Genomic DNA, 22,298 nt, shown 5'->3' with positions numbered 1-22,298 from the left:
TCAGTTAACGCTTCCATTTATAAGTTCTGTCGTTTTCTTTTAGAATGAAAATTCTCGAACCACTATCAAAGCTTGTATGTTTTGATATTTATTTGACTACCTTAGATTTTTAAAGTGAAAATGTTTGTTAAAAATTAAAATTTATTTGACTACCTTAGATTTTTAAAGTGAAAATGTTTGTTAAAAATTAAATTCCTGAAGCGTCAGTAGAGTCTTTGAAAACGGATGGTATCTTGTATGCCAGCGTATCCATTTGGTGCGGCTTATACTGGCTGCTCGGCATTATTTGGTTGTATGTGGAGTCTCTGGATCCAACTCCCAGAATTAGCAGTAGTTTGTGTTTCAGGAGTGGCATTACAAGTCACCTGCATTAACAGTCCTGTGCAAGCATATCTGCACGAGGATGTCCATCCCAGACATCTATACAACAGTAATTAATGGGTTGCCCAAAGCGTGACTGCAGCCAGCTTCTTAGAATACCTGGGAAGAACAAAATTGACCCTTACTGAATGGTTATGACGTATACCAGTCAGCTAGGTGTTTTCTCACAGGTTCTGTTCCTAGGAGATAAGAATGCTAGGGTCAAAGAGCTTAGCTAAGGTGTTCAGTGTTTATGGTCACTCAGACAGAGTCAAACACGGACATAGGCCTTTTCACATTCCCAATACATAAAATTATTTATTTTAGATGCCTACTACTTAAGAACCTTGCAAAGACATAGGCTAGAACATAGATTGTCCAATGCGAAGAATAATTACTGAGTTACATTCGCAGTGATGATACGCTTTGTTTTTGATTCTTCAGTCTTTCTTGTTGCGGTAGTTTTCCCTTTGGGAACCATGAATCAACAAAGCACAGCATTTTCTCTGTAACCTTTCTAGTTTTATTCCAATACAGAAGTGGGTTTTCACTGGCAAGTAATACCATTTCATAAGAAAGGATGAGTGTGTAACTAGCATATTTTAAAAGTTAGATTCACTGATATTATAAGTAATAAAAAGTATCTTGCTGAAAGATCTTTTCTAAAGTAGGAATCAAAACAACTTGGAGTTGTCTAAAAGTAGTCGTTTTTTGAGGCCGAAAACCACTGTCATAAAATTCGTTGCTTCTGCACTGGAAATATTGGAAGTGTTTTGCTAGTATTTCAGAATATTGAAAATATATATTAAGTAATTGCAAGGGGTTTTTAAAACCTTCTATAAAAACTAATTAGTTATATAATTTTTAATAATTCATATTATTGGTAACATTAAAAAAATTACTTTTTACTTACCTTAAATTTGACAAGTTTGGAAAGTAAGGATGTTAAAAAAAACCCCTCTAAATCATTGTTTGATTATCACTATAACTTTTTCAAAAGTAAGAGCATTTTAATATTCCCCTCTGACTGCTTCAGTAGAAAGAAAAAAATCTTAGAATAAAGAATAGTTACCACCAGGAAGTTTTACCCCAATGTAGATTAATTTCTACTCACGTGGTCTTTCTTTTCTGCAATTCTCTGTCATATTACTTCTTCTACCCCCATTTTGCCAGTAGCTAATGTTTGGTAACAGTCATGTCAGATAACTTTAAGAACTTGAAAGGATTTTAGGAATCTCCTAGCCAGACTACCTAATTCAGTTTATTTATTTTCTCTTATAATTACTGACCTTCAGCCTCTTTCTTTCTTTCTTTTTTTAATGTTAAATTGCAGTTGGCACTGATATTTGTGAGATAGTCCTTACATATTGTGTGTCAAAACTGTACCCTGCTGCCTGGTACTAAGTAAGGGCTTACTAAATCAGAGCAGTTATTATTATAGAAAAGGGCTATTTATTAAGAAACTTTTCCTTATGTTTAGCTGAAATATTCCTCCCTGCAATTTTAGTTCAGGGTTCTAGATATCTTCTAAAGCAATACAAATGAATGTTCATATTACATTTCCTATTACTGTGCTTCAGGTATTTGAAGAGATCCTACTCCATGAAGCCTTTTCTCTGGGTTAACATTTCCTCGCTTCTTGTAGCTTCCTAAACACCATATCATTTAGGTTTTCTGCTGCTTGAGCACTGCAGTTACTCATCATCTACCCCAAGTCATGAGGTCTGTAAACAGGTTGCTGTAACTTACATAAGGTCCTGCAACACCCTACAATGTGGATTACAGCAGAACTTCCTGTCTTCTCTGCTCTGGACATTATAGCTGACAATGTAATCGAGATCATAGTAGTGTTTTAAGGCATTGCGCGTTGGCTCATACAGAACTTTGGGCCATTGCGTCTTCCCAGGTAACTCTATTTCCCCGTGAATCCTTCCTCTAACCTGATCTCCCTTATCCTGTGCTTGTACAAGTGCCCTTTTGGTGGTACAGATTGTAGGTCTTTATATTCAGTCTAATTTTGTCAGTAAACAAATTGGACGTTATTTATGGTTACACAGCTATCCTATGTGTGTTTCCTCATTCTGAAGCTAGTGTGATAATACTTGACCAGTTAGTTTTGAAAAGTTTAACCACCATCACTTATGCATCAATTCTCTGATCAATTACTGCATGTTAATTATTAGAGCTAAGCATTACTTATTATCGACAGCATCAGATAAATAAAATGTTGTATGGTCCCTGCCTTCAGCTAACTTTTATTCCAATTTGTGATCAATATTCTTTTCTTGTTTAATAAAAATAGAGGGATAATTAACAATTTGACTGTGTTTATGCAAACATATTCATCATAAGGGAATATGATACCTGCTAAATTAGTAGTAAAAATAGTGATCGCTGTTACATCTGGAGTGTGCTTTGTGAAATACGGAAGGTAGGCAGCCCCGTTGGAGGCCCTTGTCCCTAGAAAAAGCAGTGACATGATTTGCAACCAACGTATAAGGTCTGCCCACCTCTGCAACCTCGAGCATTTCAAGGTGAAGTCTGGTATTTTCTTAAAATAGGGTCTAGGAAATGAAATAAGCTTTGTTAAATCAGCTATTAAAGTCTGCTCATTTTTCAAATAAGTGCAGTTTTTAAAAACCCTATTTTTTTATGTTTGAATTTCTCACTGACTTACAGGCTTTTTTCTTTTTTTATTTGTCTTTCTTCATGTCTTCACATACAGTCTTTAAATTTTTCTCTTACATGTGAATACAGGGTTGGGCAAAAGTACAGTTCATATAGAAACTAAGGCGGTAGTTAATAAATAATAATAATATAAGAATAGACTGTGTTTCACATTCTCATGGCTTTTGCCTCAGCCTGTGTGGAGCATGTTTATTATGGACGGGCTGCTGCGTCATTTTTCCAACTACGAATCGGATGCAACGTAAAGTTTGTCAGAAACTTTTTCAATAACTTCAAAATTTCTTGGGAATATATTTTAGGAGTATATCTGGGTAATCTTTCCTGGATTCTCAGTTGGATCTTTCTAAGTGCTAATTCAAGTAGCAGCTTTCCTATATTTGTAAAGCCTGTGTTTGAATCCAACTCAGATAATTCTTCAATAATTATTATGTGTCAGTATCTCATTTTATTTAATAATTACATTACTTTTAGAAAAAGAGAAGTAAAACTTATGACCATACCTAGGACAATAACTTAATTTTGCATTTGCTTAGTGCTTACTTGATTTGGTGAATTCATATAGAAAATAGCATTTTTAAATGTCATTTCTTTGGTGAATAATAAAACATTTGGAATCAAAATTATAAAATGTATTATTTCTGGATATCAAAGAATAAATTGTCCCTGATTCTCCCACAGATTTTTCTCCAGCCTCTATAGCTTTTCCTCTGGGGTAGGGGGAAGAGGGAAGAAATCAATATATAGTGGATAAGTGAGGTGAATTATATTAGCAACCTGGAGTTCTATTTTGTATTCTTCTCAACTTCTAACTGTAATCTTACACACTTTATTTTCCTATGAAAGATGAATGCATCATTTTATCGCTTCACTTGGGTTTTGACCAAGTTTAGTTAAATGTTTGTAAAGCACATTGAAATCTATGGATAAACACTATAGATTTTATAAATAAATATTAAATGAACACATATTAATACTAAGTGTGGATAATAATTACTGAGAAGAATGGACCCTTTTCTCAATTTCACAGTAATTAAAAAGTGACTACTTTAGGTGGAAAAAATACATGAATATAATGGCATTAAATTTAGCACGGAAAGGTTTTGCCTTCAGTAGTTTCCCAAGCTGTGTGAGTAAGTAATCTCTATCTTTTGGATCATTGTTGCTGATCATTAATCAGTTGTTCCCGACACAGAGGCGGACAGTTGTGACGTGATCCTTTTTCTAGCTGGATCTATTTATTGGTACTTGCTAAAACTAGATGGTTAAGGAATGGGGTGAGTATAACCCAAATAAGGGCTATTTCAAGTAAACGTGATTTATTCTTGTCTGTATAATAAGGGATTCTCCTAAATCTTCCGTTTATATTTCATTTCTTAAGCAGTGTTTGGCATATTATAAACTGGCATAATTTTGTTTCAATGTACAAGGTAGTATGGATAGTAAAATTCCAGTGTTACAATCATGAGTTTTAAGATATGTAGGTTGTAGGCAGGGAGCCAGGTTGTGAGAGAAATCACACCAAGTCTTAGCACAGAAAAACATCGGTGCCTGAGGAAGTGTGATTTTCTGAGTTCATCTGTCAGGTTCCCCGATTAGGTTAGTTTCCTTCCTGAGAGAAGTGACACGTTTTTCCAGAGAAACAAGCAGTGGGAAACCTTCACATGAGAGGCCAGACATCATCAGCACGGGGAGTAATTTGAACTAAACTTGAAGAAGAGTTTTTGTCATATGGACACGTGGGACACAGGGTCTGTGGATGAAATTTGTGGGACTTGATTATTCAGTTCTTGAGTTGCCATTTACTTTCTCAATATTGTGCTAAAATATGCGTAACATTGAAATGTATCATTTTAGCCACTTTTTAAGTGTGCAGTGCAGCAGCACTAGGTGCCTTCACACGGTGATGCACCCGTCGACACCGTCCGTCTCCAGAGTTTTCTCCGCCCTCCCAAGCCGGAGTCCATCCCATCATCATTTACCCCCTGCCATCGGCCCCGGCAACCACCGTTCTCCCTCCTGTTTGTAAACTTGATGACCCTAGGGACTTCACATAAGTGCAAACATACAGTGTTTGTCTTTTTGTGACTTATTTCACTTAGCATAGTGTCTTTAAGATTGAATCTTGTGGCTTGTAACACAATTTTATTTATTTTTTTAAAGATTTTATTTATTTATTTTTAGGGAGAGGGGAAGGGAGGGGTAAAGAAAGGGAGAGAAACATCAATGTGTGGTTGCCTCTTGTGTACCCGCTACTGGGGACCTGGCCCACAATCCAGGCATGTGCCCTGACTGGGAATTGAACCGGCGACACTTTAGTTCTCAGGCTGGCACTCACTCTACTGAGCCACACCAGCCAGGGTGGAATTTTATTTTTAAGGCTAATACTCCCATTGTATGTATATACCAGATTTTGTTTATACATTCTTTCACAGATGGACATGAGTTGTTTCTCCCTTTTGACACTATTTACTTTTAAAAAAAGACTTTATATTTTAGAGCAGCTTCAGATTCACAACAAAATTGAGAAAAAGATACAGTTATTTCCCATATGTCCCCTGTCCCCACACATGCACAGCCTCCCCTATTATCAATATTACTCACCAGAATGGTACCTTTTTAAAAAAAAAAAAAAAACAAGGAGGAACCTACATTGATGTATCATACTTGCCTGAAGTCCCTAGTTTACCTTAGGGTTCATTCTTGGTGGTGTATATTATGTGAGTTTGGACAAATGTATAATGGCATATATACATCACTATAATACCATACAGAGTATTTTTTCTGCCCTAAAATTCTTCTGTGCTCTACCACTGGCAACTACTTAAAAAAAATTTTTTTTTTTACAATGTTGCCTTTTCCAGAATGTCATGTAGGTGGACTCAGAGTAGGTAGCCTTTTCAGATTGTCTTCTCTCACTCAGGATTATGCATTTATAAGGTTCCTCCATATCTTTTCAGGACGTGATAGCTCATTACTTATAGTGCTGAATAATATTCTATTGTCTTGATGTACTGTACTTTTTCCATTCATCTACTGAAAGCCCTCTTGGTAGCTTCTAAATTTTGGCAGTTATAGTAAAGTTCATCTAGGTTTTCGCCTGTTATCCTGTTACTGCAGGAATTTTACAGTTTTGCATTTTACACTTAAGTCTGTGATCTCTTTTGAGTTGTTTTTTTGTGAAGGGTATAAGGTCTGTGTCTAGATTCTGGGTTTTGCTTTTTTTTGCAGGAAGATGTCCCATTGTTCCAGGACCATTTGGTCGAGACTACCTTTGCTTTATTATATTACCCTTGCTCCTTCCTCTAAGATCAGTACCATTTACTTTTCAATCACTCACTTGTCTATTAAAAAAAAAGCACTTGAAATTTTTACAGGAACTAGTTTAGGAGATCACACTTGGTCTTGCTAATTAATGTCCATTCAATGAAGATTTTATTTATTCAAAAAATATGTGAGTGTCTACGATGTGCCAGGTGCCACAAATGCAGTGCTGGCCATCATAGAGATTCGAGTGTAGCAGGGGAAGCAGACGTTACTGCTTTAAAGATTTCATGATTAAATATAAAATCACAACTCTAATAAGTGCTACAGGGAAGTGATACACAGTATCATGATAACTTTAAACCATTTCACCAATGTTTTGGGGGGCAGGGTCAAAGTCAATCTGGAAAGGGAGGTGAAGGATGGTTCCTGGCAGAGAAATCACCATGAGAAAAGGTCCCCTTGCTTACCTTGGGTAAGCAAGAGCAGCCCAGATAAACAACCTAGAGGACAAGAGCTTGATGTAAGTCTTGAAAACATAAAAATCTTGCAGAATGTAGTAAGAGTTTTGCTCAGTATACTGAGGGCATGTGTTTTAATTTGAAAATGGGGCTCAAGGGGTGAAATTAAAATTACCAGATTTTAGTTTTTAAAAGATCCCAGGAGGTAGTATGTTAAACAGGTTGGGTGGGTTGGATTAGAATTTATTCTAGACAGTTCAGTAAAGGGACTTTTGCAGTTTTCAAGACAAAAAATTAATGATTGGAGTGGATGTAGCAGAGAGAAAGAGAAATCTAAATTTGAGACGAGGTCGAGAATTTGAGAATTTAATTGGTGGACATTGTAATTGATGGGACATGGAGCAAGGTGGTGAGGATAACTCATAGGTGTATAAATTGTATAACAGAACCATGACAGTCGTTCTTCTGAGGTGTGTGTGGAAAGAGGAATTGGTAGAAGTCATGTAGATAATTTCTGAGAGATTCGGTTGTGATATGGAGAAGAGATTAGACTGCAGCCATGGGAGAATGTAGAATCCATAGACAGTTCCTGGTTTTTGTTTTGTTCTTAGTTGAGAGAGACCTGAACACTTCAAGGCCAGTGTGGAGAACCTCTAGTTGAGGGAGAGATGTTGAATATATGTGGGAGAAGAGGGATAATGGATAATATTAGGAGTCTATGAAAGGGGTATGTTAGAGATGGATGGGGAGAAGGATGCAGCCTAAAGATGTGCAGGAAATGGTTATCCTTAAATATGGGGTGGGGGGGAGCAAAGAGACTAGTATGGGGACAGTGTTAGGTAGACAAGAAATACAGATTAGCAAGCACTGACAATTCCAAAGTCAATTATTACAGTTGCTAGATTTTTCATATCTATTTTCTGTTATGCATACTTTTATAGAAACTGCCCAGTGCTTCGGAGTTAAAGTGTTCTCATTCCTTGTCAACTGTATCTTTCAAATAACTAACCTGGGTGAAATTAAGAGTTTATGATAGAATTACATTCAATTTGAAATCTTTAAAAAACACCCGAGTGGATTTATGTTGATATTATTTGCAAGGCATTGTGTGTTTTGCGGGGGGTGTATATGGGTGTTTGTGAAAATCACATCTTCTAAATTTATATAAAGCTTGTTAAATGTGCATTTTGCAAATTTTGGGTAGATACTTGTTTCCTATAGCACAGTGATATCTGAGGGTGGGGAAGAGGTCACATCCATTCCTTTATCTTCACCTTGGTGAGAAATCATGATTTTAGTTCAAAGCTATTCAAGTAAGTCTTGGCTCCGTTTTCCCACCCTGTCTTCAGTGATATTATTTGGAGTCAGCAATCAATGGATTCCATCCCTCTGAGACTTGCTTAACCTACAGCTGCTGATATAATACAGGCAAGAGCTTGTTACTTTATCTGAATTGTCCATCGCTACCTTAATGAGTGAAATGGTTAAGTAGAGGAGGGGGCGAGCCTTAAGGAATGTGTGTTCCATTTGAGCTGAATATTTCAGTGTACATAGGGAGAGGGAGGGTGAGAGAGAAATCTACTTACATCACTGGAACTGCATCGAGTGTGAGCCTTGCAGGTTAAGAGACAGACTACAGACAGTGTCTTGCTTTCTGCAGGAAGCAGCAATGCCGTTTGTTTCCTAAGAGGAATTTTTTATTTAGAAAAGGAAGCTTTCTCTCTACCCAGGAAATGGCTTTCCTTGTGCGTTGCTATGCCAACTGCCTGCAGCCATGGTCCTCCAAAGTAAGCACAATAATGTAATTATATTGGTGTGTTACATTGAGACTCATGATTCTCGAGATTGTGTGTGTGCATGTGCTGTGTCTCTGTTAGTGACTCTCTTGCTAGCAGTCATGCTTGTGTTGAGTGTGAGGGACAGACATCATTAAATTAAATGTCCATCAGTGTCATGCTGCTAAGATTAATTGTGCAAACTTGGTTAGTGGAGTGGGACAGAGATCACTGGTCACCACTCTGTCAGCATCATTAGCAGCTAGGGAGGAGGTCCCGATTCACACGCTCTGCCCTGATTTTTCTTTCTTTCTCTTTCTCTTTTCTTTTTTTTTTTCCTTGGTTGGAGGGGTTTGTATGTGTGATTGCAAATGAAACAAGAGTATTAACAATGCTTGGCTGAATGCTAGAGACTGGTTCCCATACCACCCTCACTAATATAATTCTGTATTAAGCCTTTTGAGGGGAGTCTGTGTGCAGTCAGCCATTTTAGCTTTTTTTTTCCCTTTTTTTTTTTTTTTTTTTTTTGCTTCTTGTTCTTCTGTCTCAGAAATGATTTTGTTCTCCTGGAGGACTGAGAGCTGTCTAAGGTTTCTTCGGTCTTGTCATAGCCTGAGATGGTTAGAGTTTCAACGTTATAAAAATGGAGATGAACACGGTTGTTCAGATTCCTTTTCTGGTCTACAAGTGTGAGGGGTTTTTTAAGCTTGCCAGTAGTGACACTTTAAGCTGCCGCATGGTTTCCTCCTCCCTCTTTTTTTTTTTTTTCTCTCTTTCTTTTTCTTCTTTCTTTTAATTTAATGCTGTAGAGGGTGACTTGCCATCCATGAGCGACTGGTACATGATGTGTAAGTTCAGTTCAGCATATGTTTCTTCATTATGAAACCACTAGCAATCCCAGCTAACCATGGAGTTATGGGCCAGCAGGAGAAACACTCAGTGAGTATCACCAAACGCCGCTTGTGCTTCGATAGCACGTCATAGAGAACTGCTTTAAAATGGGAATTATTGCTGTTTCTCATCAGGGAAAATAGGGCTTTTTGGGGGCATACTAGTCTGCTTGGGGGAGGGAGGGTAAGTTACAAGTGGCTTGTGTTCCCATGTTGTCATGATTTAAAAATTCTTTAAACAACCAACAATTTGTTTAAAGCAAAATCACAAAAAATTGAGAAATATTGGACAGCTGATTTTTATAATGAAAAATTAAAGCTTGACAATTCATCTTTAGCTTAATCCCTGAATAGATTTTTTTACATGCTAGTTGAATTTAATGAGAGGTGATGAAAAGGCTTGTTGGGAACCGGTGTCTGAGTAAGGAATTCACAGGGAGGTTTGAGTGAGGGAGGGAGAGCTTTGATTATTGATTTGCTAATAAAATGATCGGTGGGACTCCTTTGACTTCTCAATATGTTTTCATAGGAGATGAAAACACAGCATTTTTTTCAGTGTCACAAGTAATGCTTCTTTATAATTGATCCCATGAGTCAGCGATGCATTTGTCATGCTGAAACCCCACAGGCGGCTACTGCTGTTTGTGACAGACACTTTTCTCTGGCTGCCACCGAGTCGGAGCCTCCTGTTACAGGAACGTGAGTTCTCACGGTGCTACTTTTATGTTACCGTGTTGGAAGTTTTCGCCATCATGCTAATTCACATGTTTGATGTGTGTATATATATATTTAATCCTCAAAATGAAAACGCATGAATTTAAGCAGCTTATATAGTAGTCTGAGTATGTTTGAAATGCCTACTTTTGTGTTTTCACATCTTAGCATCTAGGAGGTACTATGTTAGGGTATAGAATTATCTCTTATGTATTCCAAAAAGCATAAGATGTTAAACTCAAAAATGGAGACAAATCGCTGAGGCTTCAAAAATTTATAGGCAGAAGGCCATGCGTTTATAGAGTATGAGATGCTTAGGATTATGTGTATAATTTGGTTTTGTTCATCATGATGAACAAAATTATTAACTATATCCAAGAGCTTTTCTTACGGGAAGGGACTATGACAGCATTAGCTCACTTTTCCAAGGAACTACAGGATGTTCTTCGGTGAGTGGCTGCGTTGGAAGCATGTTACTATGATGCTGTGCTTAGGGCCCAGGCCTCTCGTAATGAGATCCTTGTGGTACCTCACTAATTAAATCTCTTCGGACCAAATCCAAAAAAAGACCAGCCTCATACTTAATTTCTCTAATAGGGAGGGTTGTTATAGAGAAGTTCCACTATAGTTTGATTTTGCTAACAGGGCCTTTGAAGTGAGGCTCCTCCATAGTCATGATTTTTTTAAGTTAAAGAGAGAGTATTACTTAAACTATACTTGAGGAACCTTAGAAGCAAAGTTTAAATCACAGGGTTTTTGTGTACCTTTTTTATATACTCTTTCTCAAACCGAGGGAGAGAGTATTTATTAATAATAATGTAATGTAATAATTTTCATGAACAAAGAAAATTGTTAAAACTATTTTCTGGTAAGGGAGGAAAAAGTATTACTAGATTTGTGAAAACAAGCGGTTGGGACCGATAATAGTAAATAGTGCGTAAACGACAGTGCCTCGTGTCCTGTTGTGTAAATATATTTGTCTCCTGACAAGTGCTTTATGTTTTACTGAAATTTAGTGTAATGCTGTGACTAAAGTACCGTATTTTGCCTTGTACAGGACGCACTTTTTTTGCCCACATTTTTGAGGGGAAAGCGAGGGTGCACATTATACATGGGTATGATGATTGCATGCCAAGGGGATAATAATCCCGTGTATAATCCGCACAAAAACATGGGTGCGCATTATACACAGCACAATAACGGGTAACACTAGCCATAACATAACTTCGAATCAAGCAGTTTTTAGAAAACATGGGAGTGGTGTTTCCCATGATACTTCCGTTACAAATTGCAGTACTAGAATTTGCCGTCCCAGACCATCACCCTACGTGGCAGAGCGGGCAGCTCATGATACCAGGATCTTGCTGGGGACTTGTCCATGAGCCCTTTGATTATCTACACTGTGCTGTTTCACGAACAGACCTTCACGGTTTTAATTTATATGCAAGGAGTTGAATAAGTGAGTAATTACTCTGGCTCTCACATAATAGGTGACTCAGAAAACCGTCGTAGAGCAAAACATGAGTGAGAACGCCCTCTTTTGATCGATAAGGCTTTATGAACATAATGTCAGAACTAATTTTAAATGAGTAAAATTGAGCAGATTCCCAAATGCTTCCGTTTTTGCTTTTTCAAAAAGTCTGTGACTTTTTAAGTGGCTTTGTTTCTTTGACTACAGACGAAGGAAGCGAGCTACTGAGAAGAAAAAAACATTACATTGGGGGCTTTTTAAAGCTATGGTTGGGCACAAGTACTAAACTTGGTTATTCTGCTTTGTCAGAATCTTCGGAGCTTACAGGCTTTTATTCTTTATTCATTTTCTGTGTAGCTCAGCGCACATCTCAGTTGGTGGCACATGGTAGGTGTACAATAAATACTGTTGAATTTCTCTTTTAATTGCATTTTTGGATTAGTGGTCTCATTTACCCCTTGAAGTAGTAAATTTTACATATTTTGTCACATCTCCGTCCCCTGCTGTGTGTGTGTGTGTGTGTGTGGGCAGTTGCTAATACGGAGATGAATACCTACCCACACACGATGCAGCCTGCACTGGGCTGCATTCTTTCAGTCACTGAGCGCCTTCGGTTCGTCTTCAGAGGAACCTTGTGGTTTGTGAATTTTGAAGATAAAAGTAGATTATGAACATTTTTTAAAAATGTATTCTAAAACTGAATTTTCTAAAAGACCCAGCAGAACACGAACTGCGTAGACTGTTAATAGATGTCACAAGAAGAAAGTTTCATAGACCTGATCAGGGGGAAAACCTTGGGATAACATTAGAGGTGTCATTACTGTATTTACCAACGTTTGTTTGTTTGTTTGTTTGTATTCCTCACCTGAGGATATGTTTATTGACTTAGGAGAGACAGACAGACAGGCATCAATGTGAGAAACATTGATTGGTTGGCTCCCATAGGCTCCTGTAGGCCCCCAGGACTGGGGCTTGAACCCACAACCTAAGAATGTGCTCTAACTTTGGATTAAACCCGCAACTTTTTTTTGGTGTACAGGACGAGGCTCCACCCAATGGAGCCACCAGGCCAGGACTCAACTGTTGTGTATTTTTTCCTGCCTCTCCCCACCACGCTCTTTTATTTTGCCTGCTTCAGATTATCTAAGGGAAATAGTATTTCTTAAGCATGCTTTTAAAAATTCTGCACTATAACAAAATGCCTCATTTAAATGTAGGGAATAAATAGCAATAGCTGTCACTTATTGAGCACCTATTATATGGCAGTCACTATGTTACATGTTATCTGACTTAATAATTACAAGAACCTTCTAAAGAAAGATGTATTATCACCTGTTTTGGAGATAATGAAACTGAGCCTCAGCAAGATTTTTTTAAAAAATCTTTTTCCCAAGCAATAGTTAGTGGTAGAGGCATCATCATTGGAACCCAGGGTGTCGGATCTCACAGCCCTTCTTTGACCGTACACCTACATTATTTCTCCTTCTGCGGCCAAACTTAGTCTCAGTCAGGTGTGCAGATTCAGATTTGTGAGAGCTGGTATTAACTAGTGGAAGATGTAGCTTGCAAAAAAGTACTTGCTTTTCTCCTGTGACTCCATTTTGCCTGGCACAGATGACATTCCAGGCACTGAATATAAAAGAACGATAATGTCATGATCAAAATTACTTTGTAAAACTTACAAAAATAATTGAGAAAACTATTGATTGACAAATACAAGTAATAATGCATCTGTCCTTTTTGATATTACCTTGAGACTTGAGTTGGGATGATCAGGAATAAATGCCATTTAGACCATTTCCTTCCTCCTGCTTTTTTGTATTTGGCTCTATCATGTACCTTCTCATTTTGCTGCTTACCTCTTTAAGCATAAATGCGATGCTGCCTCTTTCTCGGTTCCCTTTTAACTTCTGCAGCCTGACCTTGACCACTTGTGTTCTCTTGGAAGCACTGAGTTTTGCTGTTTCGTCTCCTGTTCCTGCCTTAGTGAAGTCTGCATCTGTCGTGGAGCTCAACTTCAATTCATGATCACCTCTCTGAAGTCCTTACTAACCGTGGCTCACCTGTAGCCATAAATACCAGTTTCATTGTTCCATAAGTTTCTTAACCAGGAAGCATGGAGTATAGCGTGGAGAAGCATACGTCAGAATTCCTGTTGATCACAAAGCCCCTCTGTCATGTACGGTCCCTCCCTCATGAACACAGTTTTTGCCCGAACTGTGCTTTTTTAGAAATTTAGGACGAGGTGATCTATTACAGACACTTTAGGCTCATTTTCTTTTCCTATTTCCCAGCTTGTAGTGCTCTCTGCCTAACTTTCACTTGCTCCTTGTCTCTTCATATTCATGCCTTCCTTCTCTAAATAATGCTCTCATGGCACTTAATATGTAACGCTCCATTTTATTAATTGTTTTAATTGGTGCCTTTAAATTGGTTTGGTCTTTACAGTTAGATGAGAAATCATATCTTGAGTGAATCTCTCCACCTTCCTCAGGTTATGCATTTAGCATATGGTTGGAATTCAGAACTGTTAACTGTTTGAGAATACAGTACAGGCAGGGATTTTGTAGGGTGGAAGAATAACATGTGAGGGTCCAAAGGAGGACAGTGTGGAAGGACATGAAGAATCAGAAGGTCATGAGGACAAATAATGAGATAATCACTATGGAATGGATTATGTTAGGGAGAGCAGGTTGAAACAGGTGATGGGGAGGAAGATGTTAGGATACCTGACAAGTTAATGACCACAATTTGGGGATCCAGCAAAGTAGTATAACCCCCTCTTCCTCTCTACCCACACTCTTCCTTCTTTTTCTATCTTTAACTAGAATCGGCTTCAGAAAACTCAATTTTTTTACAAATTGTTTTTACCATGACAATTTGACCCTGTCTGTAAACATTGAGTACAGTGTCTCTTTAATATAATCTGATTGATTCATTGTGCTTAGCAATGTAGAAAATAGCACCAAGATTAATTATAGATGTTAGGTTCTTCCTCTTTTTAGGTTAAGACTCCACCTTTTCTTTATCTGATCTTTATTTTGTTTATAATGACAGATATATTTCCTGAGATGAAATAAACTTATCTCTTGGGAAGGTTTTCCACCATGCTAGCTAGCAGAGAGGCAGGAGAGGAAGCAATATCCTGTTGTTTTATTCAAGGACAAGGTCATCTTGCCTTGGATTTGGGCCAAGAAACCCTGGCAACAAATGATAGATCTTTTTACCCTGTTAGAAGTGAAGAAATATATTTTACATACTTTCCAATGCTTTCCATACACTATCTATATGTTTAGAAAAAAGCTCTAGTTCATTGTAGGACAAAATGAAGAAAAATTGACACTTTTATTCAAATAAGAAGTGAACTTTACATTTTTGCTTTTAAATATTGTTTAGCAATTGTCCATTTAAAAGTAGAACTGTATAAAAATAAAAACAAGATTTGTGATAAAACAAATGATATATCAGCTTAAAAATAAAGAAGAGAGTGCTCAGAATGCATCATTAGAAACTCAGTTATTCTCCTCTAGCTGTTTAACCACAGTAAAATCACCATAGGAAATCACTAACCCTTTTCTCTCATTTAAAATATATTTCATATACTTGAAATACTGATCTTTAATTTGCACCAATGTAATTGCTCTGTGAAGTTGGTCGTGTGTACATAATCATCCATGAAATGTAACCTGAGATTACTCTAGTCCATTCTCTCGATGTTAGACCTGACCTCACTCTTAAATATTTTATTCAGGCACTCTGTTTAGCAGTCTTTTCAGAGTGGCAGTCAGCTTTCTTCATTTTTCTGTGTCTAATAATAATTGTGTAGAAATTATTTTTATCTAATTTAAATCCTTAATTATTTTTAGCACTTTATATGCCTAGTTAAAAAAGGAATAACATTATTGTCATGTCTGTAGCAATCTTTTGTAAACTTTTTCTATTTAGATATAATAACAATATTATTATTATCCACATATTGGATTATAGTTAGTTTATGAGCTTTTTTTAAAAAAAGAAAAGATTTTAAAAACAAAAGAAAAATAAGTGTACATAGAGACATGAGAGAGAGAATTCAAACAAAAGTTTGCAAATGAGTTTTCAAGGTCTTACTTCTCTTCATCATTAAGAAGCGGTCTTTATTTTTGAAGACCTGACCCACACTTGTGATTACTGCCATTTACTGTATTAAAATGCCAATGCTACTGCTGTGCTTAGGTGTTACACAGAATAGTTTAAAAAGAATAGTGTTTATTTTTTGGAACATAGATAAGACCCTTGTACAAAAACACATAAGAACATAAATACATGTATGCTCTTAAAGAACATTAAGAGCCATGACCAGCGTGGCTCACTTGGTTGGAGCTTTGTCCTGTGTACCTGAAGGTTAGGGGTTCCATTCCTGGTCGGGGCACATGCCTGTGTTTCAGGTTCGGTCCCTGGTCGGGGCATGTACAAGAGGCAACTGATCAAAGTTTCTCTCTCATGTCAATGTTTCTCTCCCTGTCTCTCTCACTCCCTCACTCCCTCCCTCTCTCTCTAACAATCAATAAATATGCTCTCTGGTGAGGATGAAAAAAAAAGAACATTAAGAAATGATATAGCAGGGCACACTCACAAAAGCAACATGTTCCCCTATATGGTGTTACACAGAGAGTCCCCTTAAACCCTTGGTCCCTGCCTCTAACCTTGTTGGTACGGAAACACCCTTGCCACCCAGAACTAGTCAGTTGTCAGCCTCTGCCATTTTCTTACTGATTGAACCTCCAGCACAGGCCTGTTGTGCTAGTTATGTTGTATTCTCTATTTCTCATCTATATGTGTACATACATAGTGTGTATATGATATATAGTGATTGATCTTACCTGTTTTATCTCATACATACATACATATATAAGTGAAACACACACATATGTATATACATGTATATAGTATGTGGATGACATGTAATGATTGATCTTACCTGTTTTATCTCATACATATATAAGTGAAATACACATACATGTATATACATGTATATAGTATGTGGATGATATATAATGATCTGATTTTAATTGCAGTCTGTGATATGTGTGATGTCTGCATAACTTATCAGTTAAAACCTAATCTGTTTTTTTTGTGTGTGTGTACATTAAGTCACTATATAAATATTTCCCACATTCTTCAAATCTCTCCAATCCATGTCAGCACACTGGGTTCCTCTTTTATAATTTATTCCACGTGTTCATTATAAAGGCTGTTTTTAGACATTTTAGTCATGGGTTAACCTTATATTAGTTGATTGATAGAGTGACAGTTTGAAAAATACCTTTAAATTAATTACTAAGGTACATATTCTTCTTTAGTGAACTCTAGTGAAATACATTATTGGTTCATAATATTGACTTGGTTTGGTTATAAAATGAAGTATACCCTCCCATATGAATTTCATGTGTATGTATGTATTTGTATAAATATAATTAACCCATAATCTCATTTCTAATTTGGGTATGGAGATTAAGCTAGAATTTAACATTCTGCATAGTTTATTTTATTGATAAAGTCTAATTTTCAGGAATATATGCCAATTTATCTCTTGTGATAAATGGTATTTTCTTACTGCTTTATATTAGAGATCTAAAAATATAAATTAGAATAGGTGCGCCTTATATGGGTTATTTGCAAAAGGTCAACATTTCACTAATTTTAAGTGCTAGTATACGGCCTCATACCTTTCATAATAAAAGAAGACAATGAAAGATGGCTGTAAAAAATATAGAATTATGATCTTTTGATTGTCTCCATTTTCCTAGGGGCAAAAATGGGTGCAACCAGATATTTTTGTTCTTTGAAGTATTTTTAATAAGTAAAAGCACTCTTTCTATTTTTCTCAGTAATCAAGAAAAATTTGGAGTTAAGTGGGAGTATTGTGGCATATAGTTTTTCTGGGTTTTATGGAACTGACTTTCTAGTACCTTTAATATTAGTGAAAAATAAGATGGCTTAGATTTGCCGCTAAGGACTTAGAGGGACTGTATAGTCACAGGCCCCATAGGAGCTGCTTGTTGGGGTCAGGAGGAAGGTCGGCAGAAGTTGGGAGAGGAGTACAGTTCACACCCCAGGACTCCAGTGACTGAGAATTTGAAGGATAAAATTAACTTTTTATGTATGGTTAATTAGTCTTCCACTTATTTATTTCCTCCAAAAAGTGTACTTTTCTTCATTTAAAATGACAATTAAAAATATGGATGTGTTTTATAATACATTCATATTATATTAACATACAAGGCTTCCTATTTCTTTTTTAAATTAATGCCTCTTGTGAAAACGACCCAGTGTCAAGTTCATACCATAGTACTTTAGGGATAATATTTTCCTAAATATAAACTAATTAGAAGATACTCTTTGGATAGCTAAACTAATTTTCAGGGCTTGTTTTGTGTTATGGTTATTTAGGTGACAGTTGGGTCTGTGGCTTGTCTGTGTTACTAGTTTTGTGCATAAATTGTAATTTAAATGTATAATTATGTGCTCATTGAACAAAAAAATAGAAAACAGATGAAGACCAGGACAGAAAATGAACCTTACTACCCCGATAAAGCCATTGTCACGTGTCCTCTTATTACAGAAATGTTGTTTGTATTACACATGTAAAATCTGGTAATGATATTTGTCCTAGATTTTACTTGCCAGAATATACGTAGAAGGTATATGTAGAAGGACAGCTGATTTAGGAGACACATTGTAACTATTATGAAGCTTCTATCATAAGGTGATTTTTCTACTTTATACTTTTAAAGTTTGTATATATTATAATCTATAATATATAACACCATATCAGGGAGAACCCAAAGCACCCAGAATTTACTTATAAAAAATTGTGTATTCTTGCATGTTTAAACTTCAGCCACTTTCAAAGCACTCTCTATTTGGTACAATACAACTATCCAGATGTTTTTTCCACTGCTCAAAACAGTTTTGGAACTCGTTGATTTTGACGCCTTTCAGTGTTTCTGCCCTTTTTGTTTGTTTGTTTCGCCTCTTCCACATAGTCAAAACATTTCCCTTTGAGGAGTTTTTTCATTGGAGAAACAAAAAAATGTCACTGGGGATGAGATCAGGTGATTAGGGAGGGTGGGGCACAGGGTTCATGCTGTTTTTAGTTAAAAATTACTCAACATTCAGGTGGTATGGATAGGTGCACTTGTTAAAAGAAGATAAAAAATATGAACAGTAAAAATGACAGCAAACTCACAGTTATTAACAACCACACCTAAAACCAAAACAAAAGAAAACTAAGCAAACAACTAGAACAGAAACAGAACCACAGAAATGGAGATCACATGGAGGGTTATCAATAGGGGATTGGGAAGGGGAGAGAGGGGGGAAAGGTACAGAGAATAAATAGCATAAATGATAGGTGGAAAATAGACAGGGAGAGGGTAAGAATAGTGTAGGAAATGTAGAAGCCAAAGAACTTATAAGTATGACCCATGGACATGAACTATAGGGGGGGAATGTGGGAGGGTGGGGGTGGGCAGGATGGAGTTGAGTGAAGGGGGGGAAATGGGACAACTGTAATAGCATAATCAATAAGTATATCAAAAAAAAAAGAAAAGAAATGGGCGAACGCGTTGCAAGAGTCTTCAGAAAAATTCACTAAAGCTGAATGCAGCCTCTCACAAAAACGCCAGCTGGTACACTGACACAGATGGGTTCCTATAACACTCACCTGTGGGGAAAGCCCATACTACAATGGACCCGCCCTCCAGAAGATAGTTCCAGGTATTATTTGGGTCCTCCCTCATATGTAAGTATTGTACATAATATTGTAAATATTGACAACAAATTATTTGCTTAAGGAGCTTCTTCAGCTAGTGTTAGACTTCCATCCCAAATGTGGGAGAGTAAGAACGCAAGGTGATTTTAAGCTTACTATATTCATACCATTGTACTTCTCTGGAAGTTTATACAAAATTTTAAGATATACAAGTGAATATTAAAGTATCAAAAGAAAAAGAAGTGACATTTCAAATAGCTTAGATACAGAAAATATAAATTGCTGTGACAACATTTCTATTCTCTTCCCTTTCTACTGTCAAGGGTATCTTTTATCACTGAAATCTTTTAATTGTGTTTCTTTTAGTTGGGCATATTTCCAGATTTCTTTACCCTCCATTATCCTATTTTTTATTGCTCTTCCCCCCCCAAAGATTTACAACCTGATATGGGTAAGACTTAAGGCATGTTTGCTGAAGAACAAACGTCACAAAATTTGAAAGTTGACATATAGTAGCTCTATTAAGTGAAAAGTTCGTTTTACTCTCGAAAAAGAGGTATGGATAACTTGGATACCTCCATTTCTTTTCCCCCCTCAGAGCAAGACTGCTTAAGCTCTATCTTTGAATAGAAGAGGAGAATATAGATTACAGTTTTTATTTGATAAGAGTGTGTTCAGTGTTGGCTGAGTAAAATGTGAAAGTAAACTGAGCGCTTTTAAATCTGTGGCTAGTCAGAAAAGAAGCGGATCTACGTTGACAGTTAAAAACACGGGTTAAGAGAAATGCGTTTTACATAAGAACACCATTGACTAGTGCAGGAGCATTAGCAAATCATTGCAAACAGTGAACCATATATTGGGATTTTAAAAAAAGCTGTAAATGTTATTTACATAAATGTTGTGCTTTTTCCTCTGAGAAGTTGCATTTGTTTTGTTTGTTTTGAAATTGTGTTCTGCTTATTTGCCTTTTGAGAAAAGAAAATAATGAAACAGTACATCATGAATATTTTCTTGTGCATTTTGTCAAGATTTCCATAAAAGAGATTTAAAAATAAGGTTTGGAAATTTTGCATCTTGCTGGAGTAGCACATATTTACATGCTGAGTAAGCAGTATGGACAAAAAATCCATAGGCATGCACAGGCAGGAATGTCACGTGTAATTTGATTAGGCCACAAAGAAGGAAATAAGACTTGAGCTGTGCCACAAATATTCAAGATGTGAAGAAAAAAGGAAATGGGAGAAATTTTTGCAAGACCAACAGAATGAGCCAAAGCCTCAAAGTTAAAGTGTTCGTGGGCAGCGAACGAACACTGAGTGGATCACCTGGGCTGAGGGGAAGGGCAGCCGCAGGAACACAGGCTGATGAGAAAGGGATCAGGCTGTAGATTCTTTGCATGTCGGGTCAGAGAGCGTTGACCTGGTGCTGTGGTTTCATGTAATAACTGGAAGTTTATTAATGGAAGAATAAAGTGAAATGAAAGTGGGTTGTGGGCAGGGTACCACTGTGGGATTACAATGCTCATGAGTTAGATTTCCCAAGTACAAGGACTTGAGTAGGGTGGCTAACAGTCGAGTCATCGCTATTGATCTGGACAAACCTGGCTGGACATTTCTTGCTTCTGACTACGTATTGTGTGACCGGGTGAGAAGGATCAAGAATTCCCTGGAGTTACTTTTCTTTAAAAATTTGACTATATGTATTTTAATGAAAATACCATTTTTTTCACCAAGTCTAATAGCATTGATCCATTCACCTTACTTTAAATGAGCCACTATTTCCTTTTCATTGATTGTAAGATGGATCCCAATTTCAAAGATGTTAAAAAAAGAGAAATTGTGGATCTTAGAAGCAATGAAATAGGGTATTAGCCACATTAATATGATTGTGTGCTTAATAAAACATTTGTATGTTACATTGATAGTAGTGTGGTGTGCAAATAGTTATGGAACTAGATATACTATGTCTAGCCAGGTTTTTTTTTTTTTTTTTTTTTACCACAAAACCACTTGCTTGAGGAAAACGTGTTCTGTATTTGTCCTCTGTTATTTGATTGCGAGTAAGACTGCTTTTGTCCCAGAGTAGCTCACGGAATAGGAGCAGGTGTACTAAGGGTCAGGTATGGGCCCCTGCAGAGGAGTGTCCGGGGGCAGCTGGGGCCCACTAAGTGGATATGGGTGGACATGCAGAAAAAGGGTGGATGGATTCGGAGGTTTAACCCACACGCCCGAGTCATCCAGAAGAACTAGAACACAGGGTTTAAAGAAGCCCAGGGTAAAATAGAGTTGATGATGTCCTGCTCCTTATGGGTTTCAGTTCTGTGCTCTTGTAATTTATATGATGTTATGTTCCTACCCCCAAAGGAACTGAAAACAGAAATATATTGAAATAACTATAGCTAGGTATCCACAGGAATTCTCAGAACTTAATACTGGGTGGGGATGGGGTGGGGCGGAGGGCGGATCTCACTTAGAAAGTGAAACTACTCCTAGTAGCCTATATATAAAAATAATCTAATTTAGGAAATTCTTTCTGCATGTGATAATGAAAACTATAATCTGACCGCCTGTAACCTTTTTGAAGAAAGATACTGAAGTAGAGGGGATTAGTAAAAGCTGGATCCTAGAGGGCTCCAGAGCAGGAGCATGGGTTTATATTTTGGCTTCCTGTGTTCTAGGCAATGTTTTAAACTCTTTTCAGATGTTATCTCAGTTACTCCTCACAACATAAGTATGTTCCCCCCTTTTCACATATAAAAAAAGTCGAGACAAAGAGAGGTAAAGGAACTTTTCCAAAGTTCTACAGCTAACACCCGGCGGAGCCCGTGGCGGTCTTGTACACTCGCACACACGCTCACACACACACACATGCACATGTGCGTACATGCAGATCTATTTTTGGAAGCTGCATGAAGTACCTCAA

The 22,298-nt window shown here is 37.0% G+C and overlaps 1 protein-coding gene across 12 annotated transcripts in view; it reads left to right on the top strand.

Annotated features, from left to right (window-relative positions):
• RAPGEF2 (Rap guanine nucleotide exchange factor 2) overlaps positions 1 to 22,298 on the top strand; it is a 216,374-nt gene that overhangs the window by 123,301 nt on the left and 70,775 nt on the right. For 2 of the 12 annotated variants that reach the window (XM_024568786.3, XM_024568785.4), the window contains exon 1: positions 9,107 to 9,484. The exons of 9 other annotated variants lie outside the window; for them this stretch is intronic. In XM_024568786.3, coding sequence (XP_024424554.2) covers positions 9,425 to 9,484 — 60 coding nt within the window. In that variant the 5' untranslated portion in view covers positions 9,107 to 9,424. Of the gene's footprint in view, positions 1 to 9,106; positions 9,485 to 22,298 lie in introns of those variants that run through there. One more of the 12 variants, XM_024568787.4, reaches the window with a different exon arrangement.

This window comes from Desmodus rotundus, chromosome 9, assembly GCF_022682495.2.
Source record: "Desmodus rotundus isolate HL8 chromosome 9, HLdesRot8A.1, whole genome shotgun sequence".
Taxonomy (NCBI): domain Eukaryota; kingdom Metazoa; phylum Chordata; class Mammalia; order Chiroptera; family Phyllostomidae; genus Desmodus; species Desmodus rotundus.
The sequence above is the reverse complement of the archived record's forward strand: the minus strand, read 5'-3'. Positions and strand labels throughout refer to the sequence as shown.